Raw genomic sequence first — 20,969 nt, forward strand, 5'->3', positions numbered from 1 at the left:
ATTCTCTTGGGTAAATGTGAGTGAAATAAGTGAAACTAGTGAGTGTTAAAGTGAGCGAGTGATCACATAGCTTGAAGAAAGAAGACATCGTGGAAGCCATCGTTCCTCTTGGAAGATAAGTTTCACTAGTAATAATTGAGTAAAGATAGGGAACCAAAGACTGCTTAATCAGCTCAAATGTGTGTAGAGTAGGAAGTTCCCTAGCAGCAAGACGAATCTTACCACTTGTATAAAATTGTATATATATGTAAATTTGTACACAGTGTTCTCATTAATATTTCAATATAGTTGATTCGGCATTAAGCCACTCTTAATTGGTGTTATTACTGTAGTCGCACTAGTGCATTAGAACCTTTCCCAGTCCCTAGCCTGTCAATTCGTAGGATATGACAGGCCGGTACCTTCATTTTTTGAAGTGTCAGACCCCTTCCATTTTTTCTGTCTGATTAGTGTTATATAGAGGATGGTTGCCCAGTTGTACTTCCTCTTAAAACAATAATCACCACCACCACCACCACTTAACAACTGGGGTTTACCTTCTCAGATATTATATAATTTTACTTTATGGTCAGATGCACCTTACTGTCATCATTTTAACTTGTTACAATTTAACATTTGTCGTTGTTGGTGCTGTCATGTGTTTTATATTTTAACTTGTTACAATTTAACATTTGTCATTGTAGGTGCTGTCATGTGTTTTATATTTTAACTTGTTACAATTTAACATTTGTCATTTAGGTGCTGTCATATGTTTTATATTGTTTTTTGGTTAGTTATGATTTGCTCAATTGATTCATTGGCGCTGATGACGACGACGCGCAATAGGCGTTGAAACTAGTACCAATCCTGTATAAACATGTGGTCCAACTCACACCAGTAAACTGTCATTGTATTGAAAAGGTGGATCCTTAACTTTTCAGTTTATTAATCCCAGTTCAATACAAAACTTAATGAAGTTTCTAACTTTTAAAGACACATGGCGAACTTGAGGATATCAAGAAAATGTGCAACAGTGGTTTGCTTTTTGAAGACTCTTACAACAGTCCAGTTTATTTTTCCCTGGGATTCACTGCTATCGATTTTAATTTCGTGGTCAATTCTTCGAGTGATTTGGTATTGACAGATCCGTCCCCTGTTTTTTTGTAATACTCCATACTTTTTATTAATGCAGTTAAGTCGAATTTTCTCTTATTTTTGTTTGGAGGCTTTTTTCTTTACCATTGGGTTTAATTTTATTTTGATCTCTACTGCGTAGTGGTCTGATCCTGAGTCTACTCCCTTTAGGATTTCGACATTGTGGATTTTTCTGTGGTAATATTTATGATGTGGTCCAGGTACCATTCCCCTTTTCTGAAGTCAGGTTTTTAATTTATAGGGTTTCCTTTTAAAGCATGCTGATTTTGAGAGAAGGTTGTGGTTTCTACAGATTTCAATCAATCTTTGATTGTTTTTCTGTTTGTCTACGTGCTGGCCATTTTCCAATGATATATTGGTATCTTCTTTCTTGTCCCAGTTGTGCTTTGAAATAGCCGAGGAGAATTTTAATGTTTGTTGGAGAGGTATTGATTAAGGTTTGATGCAGGAGATCCCACAATATTTCTGTTTCTTCTCTGCCCTTTAGTGTTATTTTTTCAATTGGTGAGAAAATATGCGTTAATTTTGTGGGTCTTATTTGCAGATTTCAGAGTTAGGATTGTAAGTCTGGGGGATTCCTTTATAAAGTTGGTATCCTTGTGATTCCATAGGGTCTTGATCGCTGTTCCTAATTTCTAGAATTGCCATGTGTAGAATTTTGTGTATGTTCATAATGCCAGTGATGATATTAAATTTTGCAGTTTGAACCAGGGAGTTAACATTACTGTATGTGTCAAGAAAAATGAGATTTGTTTAGGTTTCATTTTTTATAGTTTTAGTGTGTGCATTGGCTGGTGGGTTTTCGGATGATCCGACCCCTCATAATCTTCTGAATGACAGCCCAGTGAATCTGAATGCTGTCTTCTCTCCAATTTATTGTTGCAGATGGTGGAATTCTTCTTTAAACGACCTTTCATTGTCGACTGTCTAAGGTGTCGCCTTGAGATGAGGATAAATCTTCAAATTACAATTCTGAATGTTATTCAGAAAGATGAATTATACTAGGCCGCTTCCAACATGGAGTACAGATGCCTGTTGCAGCCGTTTTTGACATGGAGTACAAACACTGCATAGTGGATTTCAGTGCAACCCAAAAGACCTCATCTGCCCGAAGCTAGTGCCTCCTTTGGGGAGCAAAATTAGTTATTGCCGCCCGACATTTGGCATAAAAATGCTGGCTTTATGGCCTACTCCATTACCGTAGCAGACTGAACCGGCCTGACTGTAACCTGGCTTTATTATTTAAACATTTGTGAATTGTTAATAGATGTGGTTTATTTTTTAATAAATATATGTATTTTGTCTTGTAGTTCCCTTTGTCTTTTTTTAAACTAGACCATTATCCTTATTTTCATCAGAAATGTCAACTACTCTTTTGCTCTGTCCATTTCGACCTTCTTTCACTTCCTTGCCCATGTGCTAAATTCCTTTCAGATAATATTATATTTTCATCACCCTTAACATATGACAGATGATATGTTCACTTGTAGCAAAGTACTGTAGTAGTCTGTCCTTACACATCTAATTCGTTCTTTTCTTTATCTCTTTCCCATTATGACAGTTTTAGATGTATTCTTTATTTGATGAAAATTGAGATATGTTTGTTATTTTGTTTCTCAGGAGCTTGCAGAGATTCATCAAGGATTTCTTAGTCAGTTACGTAAGGCAGTTACTCCTGGAAGCTTAGTGCGTTTAAGTGAAGTGTTTCTTAATTGTCGAGAGAAGTTTCTTATTTATGGAGAATACTGTGCCAATCTTACCAATGCTCAAGCCCTTATACAAGATGTTTGTCTTCGCAATGAACTGGTTAACCAAGAAGTAATAGTAAGTATCATTTTGTCCTGAATTCGGCCATAGCCTTAGTTTTAACTAAAAAAGGAAAAGTGAAATGCAATATTTTTTAAACACTTCCATATGCAGATAGATGATAGATTTTATTTATTTAACTATTTTTTGGCATTGCAGGTTGCCTTAAGGCAAAGAATACCATCTGCAATAAAAAGAAGTTATAACTTTATTTACTTGATAAACTGTTTCATAAATTGAATTTTTCTGTATTCACACCTAGTTATTCTTCATAAATAATATAAATTACTCCATGTAATTTGTATTGACCGTATCAATGTGAGATTAGCCACTTCTTGCTATGTATAAATTGGAAATAACTTGCAGAAATTTAGAAAGTATCTTAGAATAGCTCCATGGCTGCCGATCATTAAGCCAAAGATAGAGACATTCTCCCATGCAGATATCTGTTTGAAATATTTTGCTGTTGGTTCATATATATATTTATTCTCACAGTCAACTTCTTGTGACTGTTCAGAGTCTGTTTGAAATCTTACGGTTGGGTCATTTATGAAAACTGACTTGTTCAACTTTTGCTGTTTATTGACTGTTCTGATCCTTGCAAGGAAAAGTAAAATTCCAACAAGTGAAAATGAAACTTTGCCAGTACTGCAACAATCTAGGATTAGTGATCTCCCCAAGAAATCTTCATCATCTGGGTGGCACAAATGAGTAGCCGGGCAGGGAATTCTATTTAAAAATGAATATGATAAAATCTCAACTTATCCTCCTCAGGGCATCAACAATAATTAACATTAACATTAAACATCAACTGCAAAATTGAACTATTTTAGTGTTATTATTACAAACAAGACATTAGAGTATTTTGAACTAGTGGTCTACCGCTCGTTCATAATCATGTAACTCTGGGGCTTACCACTCGGTTGCTGTGGAGTGCTATACGAATTTGTAGAATCATAATCAATATAAGAAAATATTTCCACCTAATCGATACCTTTCTTTTATTTTGCCGTTGGCAATTTATAAAATTATTAAGAATAACAGGACATGTTTCGATCGCTTAGCGATCATCGTCAGCTGCATACACAAAACAGCATAAAGCAGTCACACAGTTAAATCTTTGTTGACTTTAAAAACTAATGTTAGTAAAGGGCGTATGGGTAGGAGGGGGGGGGAGATGTAGTGCGCGATGGGGGGGGGGGGGCGGTTGTTAAGGACGTTAAACTTAAAAATGAATTAAAATACTATCTATGAGCTAAAATGTCATTGGTATCATTTTAGGTCCTGAAAGCTTAATAAAATCACTTGTTTAAAAACTAAAAATTTTTTGGTGTTGTGATCCTGAAGAAATGCTTTTTGCTGAAATATGCTTCTTCTTTACTTGACTTCTAGTTTTCTTCCTCGTCACTTTGTACTGTACTAAAAAGGCTGATCTTCTTGTTTATCCTTTTCTAAGTGTAAAGGGTGTATTTGCTGTTGGTTGAATTAAGAATTGTATTCATAAACATATCAGGTTGGATAGCCTGTTACACAATCTATAACCGGAAGAAAGAAATGTGCGTCTATTAGTTGAAATCACCTGTGGAAGTGTTGTCTAAGGAAATTATTTAGAATAATGGAAATTGATTGAGAAATTTTGATCTTACCCCTGTCCAATTCACTTCATTTACTTCCCGTAATTACGGGTGTGGGTCTGATTCTACTGTCCGCAACCTTGTGTAATAGCGCTGTGATGTGGTTTGTATGTTAGCTTGATTCGGAGGGGGGAGGGGAAGCGAGGACGTGTCGTCATTTGTTGTTTCTCGCGAGGAGGTGGCTTCTGTCTGTGACGTAGGGCTCTCGTGCTTGCTTGTTACAATTGCTGGGTGTGTTTGATTCCTACCTAATGAATCCATGTATCTCAATATATGTTCGTATAAAAGCCGGTCTCCACTGATTAACACTTAACACCAACATGTTAAATTTAACATGTTACAATTGACATGTATATTGTGATTGTGTCTTCCAATTGACTTTGCATGTTAACTCAGAATGTTGAGGTTAACACTTTTAACATGTTGGCGTGTTTCCCGCTCCAAGTGGAAAACATGTCGAGTCAGTTCGTTGTTCGTGAGATGTTGGCACAGCTTCGGCAACTTCCTTGCCGTTTCCACGTCAACAGATAGGCAAACAACGCAAACGATGTGCTCCTCGTGAAGTAGGATTATAATTGCAAGACTCCGCAACACTCATTCTCTTTGTTATAACTTATAAGCTACAAATACAGTACCGGTACCGGCACGCGCACGTGTGTTGTTCTCTCTGCACTATACTAAAATTTATAGTCAGAAATGGAGTGGAGCAAGATTACTTTGTACTTAATTAACGATATAATAGAAAGACCTCGTTTGTGGGATGTCTCATCAAAGGAATACAGAGATGAAGCGAAGAAAGCCGACAGTTTCCAGGAGCTCTAAATTATCTATAATTGCTCCCGCGAGTGCATTGAAAAACCTAGCGTCCCTCCGCTCCCAGTACAGTCGAATATTGCAAAAAATCAGAAGTCGGGTGCGGGAGCGGATGAAGTTTATACTTCAAAGTGGTTTGCTTTTGAAGCAATGAGCAGGATTAGGGGAAGAAATGTGCCTAATAAAACTGCATTTCTAACAAGAAGCAACAGTGGCAATAACAAAGGGCCAAATCCTCTTCATCTGAGTTCATTGTCCTTATTTGAAAATACTAGACACCACCTAAATGTATTACCACAAATTATATAGGCCTATATAGGCCTATAAACAAAGAAAGTCAAGTTCAACATGTTTATTAAGTGTGGACACAATGTTAAATGAAACAGTATTCAACATTTAACATTGAACATGTTGATGGTGTCACCAGTTACCATTTAACATTTTTAACACTTAACATAATGTTAAATGTTAATCAGTGGAGACCGGCCTTAAGGGATTTCTTTGTTCATTCATCTCATTTAAGTTCTTGTCCTTATTAATTAACTTATCCAGAAAAATATGAATATTTTCTAAACTATTCATCAGTCTACCTTTATTTATTCTATTAATAATTACAAGGTCTTGTTTGATATTTGTAAATTTATGACCCATGTCTTTCATATGTACTCCCATTGTGAAAAACCTTCTATATTTTTCCGCATTCACGTGCCAAGCAAACATCAATTTTTGATAATGAGTCAAAGTCCCTCATAGTGTATTGGCAGTGCCGGTGGCTCCAAATAGCCTACGCAATGGCCTCCACGGTATGCACTAGCCATGTGTCTTGGTGGGTGTGCTAAGTACCAACTTAGCACATGGGAGCTAAACGCTGGCAACCAGGAATGAGTTAGCTGGAAAATTTATTATGTCCAATAACGGACCATTTATATTGGTATTATATCGGGACAAACATTTCAGGTTCCCTATGGGAATCAACATCTGTATCATAGAATTTGTCGTCGCCGATTATCGGCTGTGGCAGGGAAGGGGTTCTGAGCCTAGATGTCTTCTCCGTGCATGACTAATAAGCATTGTTTATTATTTTCTGCGCATGTGGTTTTCTTTTCTTTATTACGTGTTTACAATTGTTATTTACTGCCCAAGGCTGTTGGCGAAAAACATATTACACATAGTAGGATCAATGAAAATAAAACATACCTATCAGTCATTGCACTTTTAAGGGCCGCATGATAACACCGAGCAGCTAATAAGAATAAGTCATGGCATATTTATATATTTTATTTTTTTTTTTTTTTTTTTTTTTTTTTTTTTTTTTTTTTTTTTTTTTTGTAGCAAGGTGGATTTACAAGAGAAGAAATGGATAAGAAACTTACTCAAAAAATTCAAGATGAATCAGATGTTTTAGGTTTGTCAGATGAACATGATGTTTTAGAATTGAGTCACCACCCTTCAGAAAGCAAACAATCTGGTAGGGAACTTGTCATCATTTCAATTTTCGACATAAACAGGGGTGGAGGGGGATTTATGCTTGGTAAGAGATGACCTCTTATCAGTCTTCTTTGCCTTCATAAGTACTAGAAAATAAACATTACATAGATACATACATTATCATTATAGACTGTTATGCCTTTCAGCGTTCAGTCTGCAAGTCTCTGTGAATTCACTAAACGTCGCCACAATCCTCGATTTGCAAATAGTGTTGTGGCCTCATTTAGTTCTATACCTCTTACCTTTAAATCGTTAGAAACTGAGTCTAACCATCATCGTGGACTCTGACCACAACTTGTTGGTCATGAAATGCCATCTGAAGTTGAAGAATTTGAAGAAAGGGAAGAATGCAAAAAGATGGGATCTAGACAAGTTGAAAGAAAAGAGTGTGAGGGATTGTTTCAAGGAACATGTTGCACAAGGACTAAATGAAAAGGCTGAAGGAAACACTATAGAGGAAGAGTGGAGAGTCATGAAAAATGAAGTCGGTAGGGCTGCTGAATAAATGTTAGGAAGGAAGAAAAGATCAACTAAGAATCAGTGGATAACTCAGGAGATACTAGAGCTGATTGATGAACGACGAAAATACAAGAATGCTAGAAATGAAGATGGCAGAAAAGAATACTGGCAATTAAAGAATCAAGTAGATAGAAAGTGCAAGGTAGCTAAGGAAGAATGGCTGAAGGAGAAGTGCAAGGATGTCGATGGCTGTATGGTCCTGGGAAAGGTAGATGCTGCGTACAGGAAAATCAAGGAAACCTTTGGAGAAAGGAAATCTTAAGTGTATGAATATTAAGAGCTCAGATGGAAAGCCACTTCTAGGGAAAGAAGACAAAACAGAAAGATGGCAGGAGCATATCCAACAGTTGTATCAAGGTAAAGATGTAGATTTGATTCTGGAACAAGAAGAGGCTGTTGATGCTGATGAAATGGGAGACCCAATTTTGAGGTCAGAGTATGACAGAGCTGTGAGTGTCCTAAATAAGAACAAGGCACCTGGAATTGATGACATTCCCTCTGAATTACTGACTGCCTTAGGAGAAACCAGCATGGTAAGGTTATTTCATTTAGTGTGCAAGATGTATGAGACAGGAGAAGTCCCATCTGATTTTCGGCAGAATGTTGTTATACCTGTTCCCAAGAAAGCCGGTGCTGACAGGTGTGAAAACTACCGCACCATTAGTTTAGTATCTCATGCCTGCAAATTTTTAACACGTATTATTTATGGAAGAAAGGAAAAACAAGTTGAAGCTGAGTTGGGAGAAGATCAGTTTGGCTTTAGAAGAAATGTAGGAACACGTGAAGCAATCCTGACTGTACGTCTGATCTTAGAATCAAGAAGGACAAGCCCACGTTCATCACATTCATAGATCTACAAAAGGCATTCGATAATGTTGATTGGACCAAGCTATTTATGATTCTGAAGATGATAGGTATCAGATACCGAGAACGAAGAATTATCTACAATCTGTATAAAAATCAGTCTGCAGTAATAAGAATCGAGGGCTTTGAAAAAGAAGCAGCAATCCAGAAAGGAGTGAGGCAAGGCTGCAGTTTGTCCCCTCTCCTTTTCAATGTTTACATAGAACAGGCAGTAAAGGAAATCAAAGAGGAATTTGGAAAGGGAATCACAGTCCAAGGAGAGGAAATCAAAACCTTGAGATTTGCAGATGATATTGTTATTTTATCTGTGACTGCAGAAGATCTCGAGAAGTTGCTGAATGGTATGGATGAAGTCTTGGGTAAGGAATACAAGATGAAAATAAATAAGTCCAAAACAAAAGTAATGGAGTGCAGTCGAATGAAGGCAGGTGATGCAGGAAATATTAGATTAGGAAATTAAGTCTTAAACGAAATAGATGAATATTGTTATTTGGGTACTAAAATAACTAATGATGGCATAAGTAAGGAGGACATAAATTGCAGACTAGCACAAGGAAGGAAGAGCTTTCATAAGAAAAGAAATTTGCTCACTTCAAACATTGATATCGGAATTAGAAAGATGTTTTTGAAGACTTTTGTGTTCAGCGCGGCATTGTATGGAAGTGAAACATGGATGACAACTAGCACAGAAAGAAAGAGAATAGAAGCTTTTGAAATGTGGTGTTACAGAAGAATGCTGAAGGTGAGATGGATAGATCGAATCACGAATGAAGAGATACTGAATCGAATTGGTGAGATGAGATCGATTTGGCTAAATTTGACTAGAAGAAGAGATAGAATAATAGGACACATCTGAAGACACCCAGGACTTGTTCAGTTGGTTTTTGAAGGAAGTGTAGGTGGTAAGAATGGTAGGGATAGACCAAGGTATGAATATGACAAGCAGATTAGAGCAAATGTAGGATGCAATAGTTACATAGAAATGAAAAGGTTAGCACAGGATAGGGTGGCATGGAGGGCTGCATCAAACCAGTCTATGGACTGATGACTCAAACAACAACAACCCTGTCATATGCTTTCTCTAGATCTACAAAACATAAACACAACTGCCTATTCCTCTAGTAGCATTTTTCAATTACCTGGCACATATTGAAAATCTGATCCTGACAGCCTCTCTGTGGTCTGAAACCACACTGGTTTTCATCCAACTTCCTCTCAACCACTGATCGCACCCTCCTTTCCAAGATGCCAGTGAATAATTTGCCTGGTGTACTAATCAATGAGATACCTCGATAGTTGGTGCAATCCTTCCTGTTCCCTTGCTTATAGATCAGTGCAGTTGCTGCTTTTGTCCAATCTGAAGGTACCTTACCAACACCGCAACCTTACCAACACTTCATGCTAATTTTACTACTCTATGAAGCCATTTCATCCCTGCCTTCCCACTATACTTCACCATTTCAGGTCTTAATTTCATCTATTCCTGCTGCTTTATGATAATAGAGTTTATTTACCATCCTTTCCACTTCCTCAAGCGCAATTTCACCAACATCGTTTTCCTCCTCCTCATGTGCCTGGCTGTTCGCAACACCACCAGGAAGATTTCCTTTTACGTTGAGAAGATGTTCAAAATATTCCCTCCACCTCTCCAGTGATTCCCTGGGATCTATTATGAGTTCACCTGAATTACTCAAAACACTGTTCATTTCCTTTTTCCCTCCCTTCCTAAGATTCTTTATTACTGTCCAGAAAGGTCTCCCTGCTGCTTTACCTAGCCTTTCCAGGTTATTACCAAAATCTTCTCATGACTTCTTTTTGAATTCAGCAGCTATTTGTTTAGCTCTGTTTCTTTCATCTACGTACAAATCCCTGTCTGCCTCGGCCCTTGTTTGGAGCCATTTCTGATAAGCCGTCTTTTTATGTTTACAAGCTGCTCTCACTTCATCATTCCACCAAGATGTTCGCCTTTTCCCATCTTTACACACAGTTGTTCCTAGGCATTCACTTGCTGTTTCTACTACAGCATCCCTATATGCCACCCATTCACTTTCTATATCCTGAACCTGCTTACTATCTACTGTTCAAAACTTTTCACCAATCATATCCATGTACTTTTGTCTAATTTCCTCGTCCTGGAGATTTTCTGCCCTTATTCGTTTGCAGACAGAGTTCACTTTCTCTACCCTAGGCCTAGAGATACTTAGTTCACTACAGATCAGATAGTGGTCTGTATCATCGAAAAATCCCCGGAAAACTCATACATTCCTAACAGATTTCCTGAATTCGAAGTCGGTTATGATATAGTCTATTATGGATCTGGTACCCCTAGCCTCCCATGTGTAATGGTAAATAGCCTTATGCTTAAAGAATGTATTTGTAACTGCTAAACCCATACTAGCACAGAAGTCCAGCAAACGCTTCCCATTCCCATTAGCTTCCATATCTTCCCAACATTTACCAATCACCCTTTCGTATCCTTCAATTGTATTCCAAACTCTCGCATTGAAATCGCCCATTAAAAATGGAGAAATAAACGTCTATATAATTTTCCTGGCAAGGTGAATATGTGACACAAACCGGGGAGGCACTTATGAAAAATTTTGTCTCATGAATTCTGCACAGATTATTGGAAGATGCAATACTTGTTACCCTACATTCCACGACAGCTGAAGGCAAAAATAAAACAACTTGCTGGAATTGAAGATGAACCACAGTGATCTGGAAACGCAGATCAAGAAGGTGGATGCTGCACTTTTGGTTCCTGCAAACAGAACAGATCTTCAAGTGTGTCGTGAATGTCGTGCCGAAGTTTCCTGTGCACAGAACATTGAGCGATGTACTGTGCGGATTGTGCAAACAATGGAGATTCTTAAGAAGACAAGAATTTCAATTAATGAAATGAAACACATTCATACGTGTGATGAACTTCAGTTCCATTTGGTGGAAAGGGCGTAATTATAAACATGACTGTATCATTGACCACGTTGTGGACATACGTGCGTTTTTTTTAAGTGCAGAAATTGTATCGTTCAATATTGGACACAAAGTTCAACAAATGTACGTAATTTTTAGTTTAATTTTTTATGCAGATGACTTCTTAGTTTTCTATTCTAAACTTAACTGATGAAAGTCATAGTATCTCTTGGCTAAATGAAACCTTGTGGAAGGGAAGAGGAGAAAAGAAACTAAAGGACGGATACAGACAGTTTTTCAATTGAGGACTAGGAACCAAGAATGAGCTAGGTGGAATTGTGAAGGGGGATGTTCAGAAATATGTGGAAGAAATAAAATATACAATGGGCAGAACCTAGGCTGCCTGCGTAAATTGTGGGCTCCTTCACTAATCAAGATGGCAAGTTCTTTCTTCCTCAACTTCATCACAAAGAACCAAATAACATTTGTACAAAGAGGGATATATATAATTTGGTATGGTTATTGCTAACATTTCTCAGTTCTTGTATTGCAGATACTCCAAGAAGGGTAGGCAGCATCTACCGCGTATGGAAAACTGCGTGTTGGAGGATAGTTTTGTGTGTGGGGTATGAGTTGCAGAAATATTGGGGACAACACAAACATCCAGTTACTGAAACAAGGGAATTAACCATTTGAGGTTAAAATCTCCAACCCAGCTGGAATTGAACCCAGAACCCTGTGAACCGAAAGCCACTGCTGACCATTCCGCCAAGGAGCCAGACAGTAATGGATACAGATATAAATATATAGTGACAATGTATAACGGGCAGTCCAATGAAAACCCAATACCTGGTACACTTGACCATGGTATGGTTTTATTCAAAAGTAATCACTAAAAGCATTAATACATTTATCCCACATGGAAACGAGACGATCAATTCCAGTTTTGTAGAAAGAGGTAGGTTGCTGATGGATTCACAACCGCACCCACTCTTTCACTTCCTCATCCGAATGAAACAGATGTCCACAAATGTCTTTCTTCAGGTCGGCAAAAATCACAAGGTGAAAGATCCGGGCTGTACATAGGATGATGAATTGTTTCCCAACCGAATCGCTGGAGTGTAGCCTACGCCACATTGGAAGAATAGGGGAGAGCATTATAATGCAACAGGATGACTCCGTCTGACAGCATTCGAGGGTGTTTTGACTTTATGGCGTGTCACAGTTTCTGCAAAGTGTCTTCATAGCGCTGTGCATTGATTGTGGTTCTATGGTCGAGGAAGTCTACAAGAAGAGGGCTCCTACAGTCAAAGGAGGTCTCCATCCATGACTTTACCAGAACTTATGTGAGGAGCTTTGGATTTCTTTGGCAGGGTAGAATTACAATGTTTCCATTGTTGGCTTTGCCGTTTGCTCTTGGGCTCGAAATGGTGGCACTACATTTCATTCCCTGTGACAATACGGGAGAGAAACACATACTCTTCCTCATGGTACACTGCAGAAGACTCAGACATGACGCCATTCTGTCAATCCTCTGTCCCTCTGTCAGTTGATATAGAACCCACTGTGCGCTAATTTTGCGGAAATGCAAGTGATCTTTGATAATGGCATGCACGGAGCCATGGCTAATGCTGACCTCAGCACTACTTTTTTCCCTTGTGATTCGTTGGTTTTCCCAGATAAGGCCATTAGTCTGCCCTATCACATCAGGAGTAATGGCTTGGTGGGCCTGTCGTTGGCACGTATCATCTTGCAGTGACGTGTGCATTCTCGGAATCTCCTGTCACTCATGAACACTTGTCATGGACATGCCCTCAGCCACCAGAAAACGAACCACACTTCTCTGCTCTTCTTTGCTTGCCTCCATTTCTACAGCTGGACGAACTCGCTAGGCCAGTCCGCACACCAACAAAGACATAACCGAACAACTGCATGCACCTGTGAGTTGTCACTATCCAGTTCTCGTACCACAGCGATGGAAGTATCGATACGTAATAGCAGTGTTTTCACCTTTTGTGTAGAATGTGTGTTATGGTGAGTGTTTGGTTTTCATTTGACTGCCCCTTATAGGCCAAGAGTACTGGTGGAAGCTACAATGCTGGCTCAGCAACAATGTGTACAGGACCAGCACTGAACAAAAGAATACTGCTGGGAAATTGTTGAGGTTTGTGTTAAGGAAGTGGCTGTGAAGAAGCTAGAAGCTGATTAACAATGGAAAAGTGCCCGGAATGATCTGGAAATGGAAAGTGTGAGAATCTTCTGTGGACCTATAAAGAGCGAAGCCAGCAAGGTGTCAGTTAGTCTTAGGATAGTTGTAAGTGAACCCAAGCAGTAATGAGACTGTCACCGGTGTGTGACAAGTCGTTCAGTGAGGATTGAATCTGTTACAGGACCATGTGGAGTTCTGGCCAGCTTGTTAGTTTTGAAGTGAACTGTTCTGGAACAAAATTGCACTGTAAGAAGCAGTATCAGAGAGCAGGAGTTTGTTGTGCCACACAGCTGTGTGTTTGACTATAATTGAGGGTACAGACTGTGTCGAATAGAAAACTGAAACGCGAGTGAACTTGTAAGTTCAGTAGTAGTTTAATGAATTTAGTTGGTAGAAAAATACGTTACCTGTCTGAGTAGTGATTTTAGTTTTAAGGACCCTGATAACCCACAACAACCAGTGTCGGAAGCGAGATGAAATAGGTAGCATGTTTTGTACGAGGAAATTTGTTGAATAATAGCCTAGATGGAGTCTGGCTTTAAGCGCCTCATAGATTAACTCTTTGAAATTAAAGTTAGCCATGATAGAACTTACAACAAAGTGTAAATTACAGTTTCAATCCAGCCAGGTTTAACTTAAAGGCTAGTGAGGATGAACTTGAGTCACATTTTAAAACCTATTAGGGTGAACTAAAGATGGAACTTCGAACAAGTAGAACGAACTTTGATGGTGTCCAGTGCAAGTTAAAGGAGGTGCTTTCTCTTGCTATAATATAAAAGTGACATTATCCAAGATATGAGTAAAATTGTAGAAAAAAGTTCAGATTGTGGAATCTAGTGTTCGAGACTTGAGGGGAGATATGAATGATATGATCAATAAATGCTTCCAGGCAATACCTTAGATTGTGGAGTCCTGTGTTTACGACTAGAAGCAAGATCTGGCTCGAGGGATACTATGGTGATCACAAGCTTAGCTGTCTACCACGTTCAACAGAAGAAAAGGACAGTATGCAGGCAAATCGCTGTGGAAATTTGCCTTGGGAGGTGGGGGTTAAAACGTTGTTCCAAAAAGGGGTGAGGTGGCTTACCACCAGAGTATATACAGCAGGAGGCTGCTATTCTTTCGTCAATGGACTTCACGACGTGGGGATTCACCAACACTTGTTGCTCAGTGGGGAGCATATCCTTGAGAATGAACCTTATCACCCTTTGACATTGTCAGTTAGAGTAAAAACAGTCAGGGGTGAAGGTCTTGCACATCATCAGTGGAGTGCTGCCGCCAGACTGCCAAGGCTCCAGAAGCATTATCTTCTGGCAATGCAGTCAGCCAGTCATCTGAGGAAGGATTGCCAGCAGCTTGTATGAGTCGTCAGGAATGAATAGAACAAGAAGGTGGCCGATGACCTAGTTGTTGTTAGGACCCTTTAAACTACAAGCATCTCATCATCGAACAAGGAGGTACGTTTGCTGGGATGTTAAGGCTCCAGGGGAATCATCTGCTAGCAATGTGGTGAGCGCATGAGTGCCAGCTGGAAGTAGCTCCCCGACTAGGGAAAACGAGAATGACAAGGAAACAACAAGAAGTGACGGTTAATCTCCACTGTTATTACCGTTCCCTTGCTTCGCAAAGAATCAAGTTGTTACAGATTTCATTGCAATCCGTATTGACAGTTATCAGTTACAAAGTATTTGATTAGGTTGACCTTAAATAACAAAATAGTTTGTAATGCAGGGTTCTCAAACCTTTCCAGTCAGGGAGCACCTTTGCCACTTGGTTTAGTTGAGGATCACCATTAAAAATTTGCCACTGCCCTGCCCCTAATTAGTATTTTCCATACCTCGTAATCCCATTTTGATTTACTGAGTAGAGTATGAAATGACATTTCAATACTATATTTACGTCTGGATGCCCTTGCTGATACCCCCCTGTTGGTGGGGGATGCAGACGAAGAATACGCTCATGGTATTTCCTACCTTTTATTATAATTTGGGTCCACCTTATTCAATACATAAAAATTGCTGCTTAGATTACAACATATATTTCAATTAGAACTAGTCTCGACGCCCCTCTGCGTCATCATCAGCTGATATAAGTTTGTGGAAAAATCTACAATCATATAAGTTTATCTACATCAAATTAATCACAATTTAAAGCCATATTAACAACATGAAACTGTGTTAAAATTATACTGTCTCTAAGTCCATATTTTCTACAAGTCCAAGACTTGCGAGTCTTAAGCCATAAACTGATAAAAAAATATGCAAACCGGTTTGCCCACTTATTAAATAACATGGATTTAAAAGAACAACAACTTAAAAATAAAATAGTCTTGAAGTACTTTGTGCTTTAATGGAGCAATCCTAGTGAGGTGGAAATGAGCAATAAGTCCTTTGAGATGTTATCAAGGACAACGTTCCCAGTTCAACGCGGACCTGTAATTCTATTATTCTATTATTACAAGGCCGCTTTGAACTGGGAGCTTTGTCCTTGTTAACATCTCAAAGGACTTATTGCTCGTTTCCACCTCACTAGGATTGCTCCATTAAAGGGACACTGTAGTTTTTATTGAATCATTTCTACTGTGATTCTACGTCAAGTTTAAAGAAGCACGATAAATTAAGCACAAAGTACTTCAAGACTATTTTGTTTTTAAGTTGTTGTTCTTTTAAATCCACATTATTTCATAAGTGAGCAAACTGGTTTGCATATGTTTTTGTCAGTTTATGGCTTAAGACTCGCAATCAGATCAAAAATTAGATGTATGGCTTTTCAGGCGTTTGCTCTATTAACCAACATTTTGTCCTAGGTCTGACACTAGACACTTCAGAGTGGCGTGTGTCAGACCCTACCCACTGACGCTGGGGTGTATGCAGGTGAACTTATCAGAAGCCTATTTAAGAGGCACAGTCTGCATATGGGAGATAAAACTCCACAATGGAATTAATGCCTGCCTAGTAATTCCAAATGGAAATTCTAAGTTCCCATGGAGGAAATTAGATATTTTTCCACCAATAGAGCATATCAGAAATCAGATCAAAAATTAGATGTATGGCTTTTCAGGCATTTGCTCTATTAACCAGCGTTTTCTCTTAGGTCTGACACTAGACTCTTCAGAGTGGGATGTGTCAGACCCTACCCACTGACGCTGGGGTGTATGCAGGTGAACTTATCAGAAGTCTATTTAAGAGGCACATTCTGATAACTACATACGGGAGATAAAACTCCACATCCCACTCTGAAGAGTCTAGTGTCAGACCTAAGACGAAACGCTGGTTAATAGAGCAAACGCCTGAAAAGCCATACATATAATTTTTGATCTGATTTTTGATAGGCTGTATTGGTGGAAAAATATCTAATTCCCTTCATGGGAACTTAGAATTTCCATTAAGACTCGCAAGTCTTGGACTTGTAGAAAATATGGACTTAGATACAGTATAATTTTAACACAGTTTCATGTTGTTAATATGGTTTTAAATTGTGATCAATTTGACGTAGATAAACTTATATGATTGTCGATTTTTCCACTAACGTATATCAGCTGATGATGACTCAGAGGGGCGTCAAAACTAGTTCTGATTGAAATATATATTGTAATTACATCTAAGCAACAATTTTTATGTATTGAATAAGGTGGACCCAAATTATAATAAAAGTTGTCATCTTGGTTCAATACGGACAAACAATGAAGTTTATTATATTTATTTCCTACCTGTCGTAAGAGGCATGTAAAAGGGGCGACCAAGGGGTGATGGAATTGGAACCATGAGATTACTTGTGATTAATACCATTAAGTCGGGAACACCATGGGTCGACGTTACTTGCAATTAGTACCATTATGTGTGGACCACCATGGGTCTGGACGTTGCCTGTGATTGGTACCATCTTGTGCATTCCACCGAGGTGGGGGAGCGGGCGCGCAGCTGCTGTGCAGAATTGGGTTGCTTCCCCTGTATTCAGAATGGGTCTATGTTACCTATGAGTAGTACCACTATATGAGGAGCACCATGGGTGTGCGTTGCCTGTGATTGATACCACTGTGTGAGGAACAACACAGGATTGTGCATTGTCCATGATTAGTACCAATATGTGTGGACCACCATGGGTTTTCATTGCCTGTAAATAGTACCTTTATGTGAGGAACACCATCGGTCCATGTCACCTCTTGGTTGTACTATAATGTGTGATATACTGTGGGTCTACATTGCCTATGATTAGTACCACTATGTGAGTATTACCATGAATATACATTACCTGTGATTAGTCCCACTAAGTGAGGAACACCATGGTCTGCATTGCTTGGGAGTAGCACCCTTATGTGAGGAACACCATGAATCTGTGTTACCTGTGAGTGGTGCCATTATGTATGACATACCATGAGTCTACGTTACCTGTGATCAGTACCACAGTACCACTATAGGAGAAACACCATGGTTCTGCTATACCAGTGGTTAGTACAATTATGAGGGGCCTGTGATGTGGATTTTGGAGCCCTTTCGACAACAAGCATCATCTCAGAATATGGGGCATTGTGAATGGTGTGGTTTACTGCAATCATGTCCTAGTTCATGAACCATAACAGATGTGCCAACTGCCCTGATTTAAGCTGGAGACTCCCGATTCTTGATCCTTCCTCCCTCTCTCCTGATCGCAGAGGCTTATCTCCCGATTTTGAGAGCTGATTTATCATTCCTTTATTGTTTAAAAATCCCACATTTTTCCTCGTTGAAATAGCTGGAGAGAACTGGTGTTCAGTGGGCACTGGCAGGGCAATCAGCTTTGGTGATCTTAAATATGATAGAATCTCTAACGTAATGCATTTTTTAATCATTTTCATGTTGCAATGCCGACAATGAGACATTATTTTTAGCACATGTACAAGGACAAAAACACATCCCGATAAAGAATTCTGACAAAACTTTTATCCTTAAAATCTATTCAGCAAGCCAAGTGCCTTGAGTATAAATTTAGTTGATAATATCTGAAGATTCCTTGCCTCTGACAGGCAACGTTTTGTCAGGTTGATGATTGTCCATGAGGTAGCCAGGGTAGGCATAATCTTAGGCGCAGGACAATTCTCCTTATATCACTTGAACTTCTTCTCCATTCCACTGTGAGCTTCGCTGCTATCGAAGTCAGTCGGAACCCTTGATAATGCCTAACGCAGTCTTTGGTGAATCATCAGGACCATCACATGCTCCTGGACCATGGCCTACAAGCTCAGATGATTTGTAATGCCGGTCATGAAAGCCTCAATTGCTATATGATGTGAGAGGAGCTTGTAAACGTAAAAAGAAGGTGTATCACAAATGGTGCCAAACAAGGACTAATGCAGACAGGGAATTATATGTACTGGAAAGAAACAGAGCGAAACAAATAGTTGTTGAATCCAAGAAGAAGTCATGGGAAGATTTTGGTAATAACTTGGGAAGGCTAGGTCAAGCAGCAGGGAAACCTTTCTGGTCAGTAATAAAGAATCTTGGGAAGAGAGGGGAAAAGGAAATGAACAGTGTTTTGGGTAATTCAGGTGAACTCATAATAGATCCCAGGGAATCACTAGAGAGGTGGAAGGAATATTTTGAAAAATGTTTTCAACGTAAAAGGGCATCTTCCTTGTGATAACGCAAACAACCGAGCTCATGGGGAGGAGGATGTTGCTGAAATTACACTTGATGAAGTGGAGAGGGTGGTAAATAAACTCCATTGCCATAAAGCAGCAGGAATAGATGAAATTAGACCTGAAATGGTGAAGTACAGTTGGAAAGCAGGGATAAAATGGCTTCATAGAGCTATAAGATTAGCATGGAGTGTTAGTAAAGCACCTTCAGATTAGACAAAAGTAGTGATTGCAACAACTATCGCAGTATCTCATTAATCAGTATACCAGGCAAAGTGTTCACTGGTATATCTTGGAAGGAAGGTTGCGATCAGTGGTTAGAGGAAGTTGGATGGAAACCAGTGTGGTTTCAGACCATGGAGGGGCTGTCAATATCAGATTTTCAGTATGCGGAAGGTAATTGAAAAATGCTACGAGAGGAATAGATATTTATGTTCTGTAGATCTATAGAAGACACATGGCAGAGTACTGAGGGAAAAGATGTTCGCCATACTGGGTGACTGTGGGATTAAGTGTAGATTATTAAAATCAATCAAAGGCATTTATGTTGACAATTGGGCTGCAGTGAGCATTGACAGTAGAATGAGTTCAGAGTTCATGGTATTTACAGGGGTTAGACAAGGCTGTAATCTTTCACCTTTCTTGTTCATAGTTTGCATGCATCATCTGCTGGAAGGTATTAAGTGGCAGGGAGGGATTCAGTTAGGTGAAAATTTAGTAAGCAGTCTGGCCTATGCTGACGACCTGCTTTTAATGGCAGATTATGTTGAAAGCCTGCAGTCTAATAGGTTGGAACTTGGAAGTAGGTGCAATGAGTATGGTAAGAAAATTAGCCTTTCTAAGACTAAATTGATGTCAGTAGGTAAGAAATCCAAGAGAATGTCAGATTGGGAATACAAAGCTGGAAGAGGTAGATAATTTCAAGCATTTAGGATGTATTTTCTCCCAGGATGGTAGTATAGTAAATGAGATTGATTCAAGGTGCAGTAAAGCTAATGCAGTGAGCTTGCAGTTGCAATCAACAGTATTCTGTAAGAAGGAAGTTAGCTCCCCGACGAAACTATATTTACATTGATCTGTTTGCAGACCAACTTTGCATTAGTGATTATTGTAGACAAGGAGAACAGAAAATCAATTTAGCACGTTGGTAAGAGAAGATCCACTAGAAATGGAAGAAGCAAACACATTGATTAGTCTATTTTTTCTTTAATCATATAATTTTCACCATTGCTTAATTTATTTTTCATTGTCACCGACATCCAGCATTTTATTAACATACAATATAATTTAGATATTATATTCTTTAATGGTGCTATGCAACCTGTTTACCTTTGTTTTATAACATAATGAAGTAAGATCTAATTTGACATCAGTCTATTCTATTTTAATTTTTCACCGATTGCTTTTAATTTTATACAAGTGTTCAATAAATTATTTATAGATCTTTTATTTATTTATTTATTTATTTATTTATTTATTTATTTGTGTGTTTATTTATTTATTTGTTTGTTTGTATTTATTTATTTATTTATTTATTTATTTATTTATTTATTTATTTATTTATTTATTTATTTATTTAGTTATTTAGTTATTTATTTATTTATTTATTTAATTCGGTGGGGCCATCAAGGACCACGTTAAGTCTTGTTGCATTTGACACTGAACTTGGCCTTCTTTAGAGCCCAAATTTCCCTCATTCTTTGTGAGTGGGCCTGCTTACGCTCCTCTGTCCAAGGGGCACCGTGTCTTCTCTTCGGTTGCTCGTCTCGGTTTAGCCCGTTCGTCAATATTTTCTTGCGGAAGAGATCTCTGTTAAGGGCATCTTCAGCTGAGATATGTAGCATTTGCAGGTCTTCTTTGGTATTTCTAAACCAGGGAATTGTGGTTTTGGGATTTGAATCAAAAAGTGAAAGATTTCTTTAGTTAACTTTCTTCCGTCCATTCTTTTCAGGTGACCGTAAAATCGTGCCCGTCT

The 20,969-nt window shown here is 38.6% G+C and overlaps 1 protein-coding gene across 3 annotated transcripts in view; it reads left to right on the plus strand.

Annotated features, from left to right (window-relative positions):
* The window catches only part of Vav (Vav guanine nucleotide exchange factor), a 632,485-nt gene that overhangs the window by 280,833 nt on the left and 330,683 nt on the right, over positions 1–20,969 (plus strand). For all 3 annotated transcript variants that reach the window (XR_010858641.2, XM_067138057.2, XM_067138058.2), the window contains exon 6: positions 2,755–2,958. Coding sequence is in view for 2 of the 3 variants with exons in the window: in XM_067138057.2 (XP_066994158.1) it covers positions 2,755–2,958 (204 nt within the window). In the remaining variant the exon portion in view is untranslated. The remainder of the gene's footprint in view (positions 1–2,754; positions 2,959–20,969) is intronic.

This window comes from Anabrus simplex, chromosome 1 (genome assembly GCF_040414725.1).
Source record: "Anabrus simplex isolate iqAnaSimp1 chromosome 1, ASM4041472v1, whole genome shotgun sequence".
Classification (NCBI taxonomy): domain Eukaryota; kingdom Metazoa; phylum Arthropoda; class Insecta; order Orthoptera; family Tettigoniidae; genus Anabrus; species Anabrus simplex.